The sequence below is a fragment of the Austrofundulus limnaeus genome, unplaced genomic scaffold (assembly GCF_001266775.1).
Source record: "Austrofundulus limnaeus strain Quisiro unplaced genomic scaffold, Austrofundulus_limnaeus-1.0 Scaffold2, whole genome shotgun sequence".
In the NCBI taxonomy this organism is placed as follows: Eukaryota; Metazoa; Chordata; class Actinopteri; order Cyprinodontiformes; family Rivulidae; genus Austrofundulus; species Austrofundulus limnaeus.
In genome coordinates this window covers 466,709-472,875 of record NW_013952404.1, presented here as the reverse complement: position 1 = coordinate 472,875, position 6,167 = coordinate 466,709, and the positions used below count along the sequence as shown (strand labels likewise).

General features: G+C 41.3%; 1 protein-coding gene across 1 annotated transcript in view; it reads left to right on the top strand.

Annotated features, from left to right (window-relative positions):
* The first annotated feature begins 244 nt into the window (after window positions 1-244).
* pdss2 (prenyl (decaprenyl) diphosphate synthase, subunit 2) overlaps window positions 245-6,167 on the top strand; it is a 26,561-nt gene continuing 20,638 nt past the window's right edge. Inside the window, exon 1 of the mRNA XM_014009713.1 lies at window positions 245-710. Coding sequence (XP_013865167.1) covers window positions 445-710 — 266 coding nt within the window. The 5' untranslated portion in view covers window positions 245-444. The remainder of the gene's footprint in view (window positions 711-6,167) is intronic.

Sequence of the window (6,167 nt, the reverse complement as noted above, 5' to 3'; positions counted from 1 at the left end):
CTTGTTTGTTGGAATTTGGAGAAAAAATCTGACAATATTCTCTATTTTAATTTAGCTAGCTAGCTAACTGTAGCTTGCTAGTGGCTACGTTAATTTRTACAAACAATATTTTTACTTACATCACAAATGTTCATATTCCGACACTGTGTTACTGAAACAGGAAACATTTTCATATCTAAATTTAAAAAAAAAAAACTATTTTAAAATTCGTGTTTCCGTCGGAAGTGAAACGGCTTGACGTAGGTTGTTACGTTTTTAAAAATGGCGGCGCCCTGTGTCGGGTTTTGTACAACCTGTAGTTGACATCGTTCAAATGTCATGTGTTTTAACGTAACGCGGGTTAGTTTTTGTGTGGCAGCGAGCGCGATGTGTTGACTCGTTTTTTTTTAAACGCGACGTCCCGTTGAGGTGTTTCAAAGGTCGAGGAGGAAAAGGAAATCAAACATGTTTTCAGCTTCGTGGTCGCGCCTGTCCCGTTTGTCTGCGTCGACCACCCGAGGAGGAGGAGGAGGAGGACGGAGAAGTCTGAGTTTGTTCTCCAGCTCCGAGTCCTCCAGCTGGAGCAAGGTGGTGTCGGATGCGGAGAAGATCGTGGGTTATCCGACCTCCTTTATGAGTCTGCGGTGTCTGCTCAGTGACGAGCTCAGCAATGTGGCCATGCACGTCCGCAAGCTGGCCGGGACCCAGCATCCCTTACTCAACACTGCCAGGTAACAACCATAAAGCTTGAAATGTGTCCTTTTATCTTTAGAACGCACACCATGACCGGGTTTTACTTTACTGTTTACCAACAAAGCCTCAATAATGTATATAAACACTTGTAAATCATAGGTTCTTCTCATGGCGCTTGTCATGACGTCACTTTTAAGCGCCAAACACAAAAAGGCAACAACAGATGACACATTCCAGACAGTTAAAACTAAAAAACATACAAAGATAACAWTATTTGACAAACATACACGTTTTTGTTCATACAAGAGCTACCAGCCGAAAGCTTGGCATTACAGTTTAGCTGATTATGTCTTTAGAAATAATCTTTTTGGTGTTAAAATCCTATTATCTSTTTGTCACTTTGTGTGATTTGGAGTAATTCATAACTGCAACTAAATAAGTGGGAACAAACTGCCTTTGTGTCACGCTGCTTGGTAGAGATGAAATATAGGATTAAATCAGCCGAGTGCTTTATGAAAATAGCTGCTAGGCTGCTCTTGTTGCATGTTTATATCTGTTCTGTCACACAGGTCAGGATTACGGTTGCGTTTGACCCCACCTGCAGATCTGTTCGTGCTATCCTCTTTCATCTCACTGTCTCTCCGTCAGGACAAACAACAGCTCAACACAAATCGATAGCTTATTTGTTTGTTTTCTTTTTAGTACAATTTTAGCAGCTGCCGTTCGAACGCAAACAATTTTTATGCACTTCTGGTCTCGAGACTTTAGTTCGGGATTATTTAAATGGATTGCCAACGTGGACGGAGGGTTTTAAGGATTTGAAGTATTTTATCTTGGAGGAGGAGATTTGGTTTGAAAATGTAATGAGCTTGAGAGGGACATCAGATTATCGGAGGTTCAAGCTCGGATTAGGATATTGGTTTAGTCCAGTAATGTGTCACTGTTAACTATCTTTAAGTGTTTGTTAACTTTAACAAATTATTAATGTAGCTGTCATTTGTGAGTTGATGATTTAATTATGAAGCTGGTTTAGTTACTGTTTGTAAAATAAACAAAACAGAAGGAATAAAAAGAGAAGCATCTATCTATCTATCTATCTATCTATCTATCTATCTATCTATCTATCTATCTATCTATCTATCTATTCAACTTAAATGTAGGATTGTCTAATTATGCAGTACTGTACAAATGTTTTGAACAAAACTTTGTTTTTTATTCACATTTTCCTTCCAAGGATCCCGACTTTCTTCTAATCTTTCACATTTCTCCAGGTTTTCTATAAGTTTTTCAGTTTGTCTTTGAACTTTAACTTCTTTTTTCCCTTGTTTTATGTCCGTTTTTGTAAAAGACAATTATTGTAAAATAAGAAAAAGGACAAAAAWGATCTTTATCCGATGTACAAATTCATGTTTTTAAGAAACAAGGGGGAAAATCCATCAAATATTGACTACAAAACTTGGGAGACGCATCATTTTTCAGCCGATGTCATATTTTTCTGCAGGTTAAACTGTGTTTCTGACCAGAACTGATTCAGAACTCATCATTTGACCAGTTAAGTGCATTGACCAGTTTGATTCATCTTCAAGACTCCATTTTTGTTCAAGTTGTTTTAAAGTTCCCAAAAGGAAAACATTAAGTCTTCGGTTTCATTTTCAGAAAAGATTATTTCGTGTTTCTGTAGCTTTTATTGGTTTCAGCTTCCAAAATGTCACCGGAATCCGACAGAGTTGTCGGAGCGTTCTCGTGTTTCGTCAAAATAAATCACAAACTTTGAGAACCAAAGTGAGAGAACTGGAAGTCAGAGTCCTCGAACCGATCCTGTCGTGTGGACGAGAATGGAAAGAGGAACCCAAGGGTGTAATAACCTATACGCCTAAATCTGATATGACAATCCATTTGGGTGTTGTGGCAGTGGGGGCTGCAGACCTCTCGACGGACGATCTGAGTCCTCGCTGTCAGCTCAGGTTGGCTGGTTCGGATTTCCCTCCGTGTCTCGGCCTCAGAGACGCACCGGCAGATAAAAATATCCACAATAGCAGACAGGCAGACCCTCGTGGAGTCCGGTTTCAGTTCTTCTTCTCCTTTCATTCTCAAAAAACTGCTGCTCAGCTAACTTTGCCCCCAAAGTGTGGAGTTACAAAAGAGGAAACTTTTTTTCCCCTTAAAGATAGTCCTTGAGAGTCGAGAATCTACTTCTGCTGGTTTGAACTTCTTTTTTATCAAATTATTTTATCAATAAGGAGGTGTAATTTGTTTTAATCTCAACTTCAGACAAGAGTGGAGCTTTAAAAACTGGAATAAAGAGTAGACAAATCTGACTAAATAATCCCAGTTTGAGGCCAAAGTCAAAAAGAACTGAGGAAACAAACCCACAAAGCAGAGAGGTGCAGGTCAGACCTGGTGTCAAGCTGGCACTGCTGGCGTGGCACGTGGTTTGGCAACCGGATGTGGGCCAGGTCTGGCAATGATGGCACTGTTTTTAAGATGGCATGCCACAACTGGCCTGGTTGTGGTTTGGCTTATGTGGCCCAAATTTATCATTGCCACAACTGGCCCAGTTGTAGTTTCGCTTATGTGGCCCAAACTTGTCAGTGCCAAACCTGGCCCAGTTGTAGTTTGGTTTATGTGGCCCAAATATGTTATTGCCACAACTGGCCCAGTTGTAATTTGGCTTATGTAACCCAAATTTGTCAGTGCCAAACCTAGCCCAGCGGTGTTTTGGTGTATGTTGCCCAAATCTGTCAGTGCCACAAATATGGTACTGGTACTGAATGGTACTGAACTTATAGAGCGCTTTTCAAGTCCCTCCGGACCCCCAAAGCGCTTTACACTAACAGACATTCACCCATTCACACTCACATTCACACACTGATGATGGCAAACTACACTGTAGCCACAGCTGCCCTGGGGCACACTGACAGAGGTGTAACCTAACCATAGTTAGGTTATGGTTTGGAGTATGTGGCCTAAATCTGTCAGTGCCAAACCTGACCCAGTTGTAGTTTGGCTTATGTGGCCCAAATTTGTCAGTGCCACAACTGGCCCAGTTGTAGTTTGGTTTATGTGGGCTAAATTTGTCAATGCCACAACTGGCCCTGTGGTGGTTTAGTTTATTTGGCCTAAGTCTGTCAATCCCACAGCTAACCTAGTTTTGGTTTATGTGTGCCAGATCTGTCAATTTACCTGAATCTGTCAATACCACAACTGGCCCTGTTGTGATTTATTTGACCCAAAATTTTCAGTGCCATAACTGGCCTTGTTGTGGTTTGCTCTATGTGGCCCCAATTTGGTAATGCCACAATTGGCCCAGTTGTAGTTTGTATTATGTGGCCCAAATCTGTCAATGCCATAACTGGCCCGGTTRTAATTTATTTGACCCAAAATTTTCAATGTCATAACTGGCCTTGTTGTGTTTTATTCTATGTGACCCCAATTTGGTAATGCCACAACTGGCCCTGTATATAATCCAGGCCCAGTTGTTGCTTGGTTTATATGGTGCTGGCCCATGCATGTCTGGGCTGAGTGTTGTATTTTGTGGGCCAGAACTTTCCCAGACACGTTTTGCTACATGGAGAGAAATCTGTACAAAGATTTGTCAACAAATAAAGAAGTTGTTTGTGCAATAACTTAAAAATACATATATTTGTTGTTTCTCTGGTGTAAAGTTTCAATTCTCCCTTCAAAAATCAAATTAAATTCTTTATTTAAATATCCAAATTTCTGTAAACAGTTTTGTTAAAGGTGAGCTTTCAGAACCTCAGGTGTTTTTTGTTGCGTTACTGCAGTATTTAAATAAATACAGTATTTTTATCCTGAAAACTGTAAGAAAAACATTTGGTCGATATTCCGAACGCATGGTTTTTAACTTGTGTCGGCTGAGTGCAGCAGAGGTGTTTTTTTTTTTTTTTTTTTTTTTTCAGAAGTTTTGCTCATTTATTCATTCATAACTTAGAAAAAGGTGTCGGATCGATGGACGTGAGGCTGAACATCTGCATGCGTTAACTGCAGCTCTGATATCCTGAACTCCTGTGATTGCAGAGCAGAGGGCGTGGTGACCCGTTCACAACCCTTAAAGAAATGACAGCAGCATATTTCTCTCCTCCTGCTGTGGTCCCCCTCGCCATCCCTTTTCTCCATGCCCCCCCCCCTTTTTTTTTTTTGTTTTGTGCTGGAGGGTGACTGTGACTGATTGATGTGTGCCGCTGTGCTCGGTGACATAAATATTAATCACAAGGCTCACCTGGACCATCCCAGGAACACCACAGATCCTGTCTTTTTTTCTTTTTTTTTCCCGCTCTCTGCTGGTTCTGCAGGTCTCTCCAACAACTATTTTCCCATTGAGTGAAAATTTTACAGTGACTATAAATATTTCTCATGAGCTGTAATGAAAGAGACCGACAAAACGTCAGCCGGATTGTAAATTTCATTTGTTTTATGTGACAAGTTTGGGGTTTTTTCTTCAGAAACAAAGCTTTTTGTCATTTTGTTTTCAAGAAACACCGCTAAAGTGTTCGAGTTTTAGTTTAAATAAAAATATCTAATGTAAACCTTCCACCTTCTACCTTTTAATTTTGTTATTAAAGCTTAAAACTATATTTCTATTTAATGATGATAATGAAAGCAGTGTTGTGTGTGATCTCTGGATGTACTCGTTTTGAAGCTTCAGCTCCAGAATGATTTTTGTTTTTTCTCGATCATCTTTTTGTGAATTTCCATTTCCTCCTCCTCCTCCTCTTCACATCCAGGCTCTGTGTCTGGTTCCTCCACCCCCTACTTGCTGTGCAGGGGTGGGTCAGAGAGGGGTGGCGGCGGTGGGGTGTTGAGGCCCACGTCTGGGCATCGAGCGGAGGAGAGAAGGGGGGGTATGGGGGGGGCGTGACCGCTTGTCTCCTCCGGAGCTCCTAACGAGACCGTGATTCATGGCGCGAGGGACTCACATCGGGACGGGATTAGAGGTGCTGTGTCTAACTGCTCCCCAGAGAGAGGAAAGAGATATTTAATCTGCCCACCATCCAAGCTGCGGCTACCACAGGGCGCTGCCTGCACGCTCTCTCACAAGGTGGGAATACCCCCACCACCACCACCTTTACCCCCCACCTCCTCTAAAAACCACAGTCCTGCAGCAAAACAGATCAAATATCAGGGCTGCGTATTGTCGAGGTTTTGGTGGTGTGATACAAATCACAACACGGGGGTCACGATATATTGCGATACAGAAAGCAAGGCGATATACTGTATTGCCATTTTTTTATTATCTCTCCAAATATGTTCAGATTTCTCCTGCCTTACTGTCAATAAAAATCCCAATGCTGAAGGGTCTGTGTACCTTTTTTTTTTTTTTGGTTGGATTTTTTGTTTTAAAAAACAGATATTGAAAAAAAAAAAACCTCCGGAGCCCGTCCGGTGACTTGGAATAAATTTTTTTTCACGTGGCCACGAGATAATGCATGCCCACGCAACTAGTTAAAGACAAAACAATACAGGATATATATATA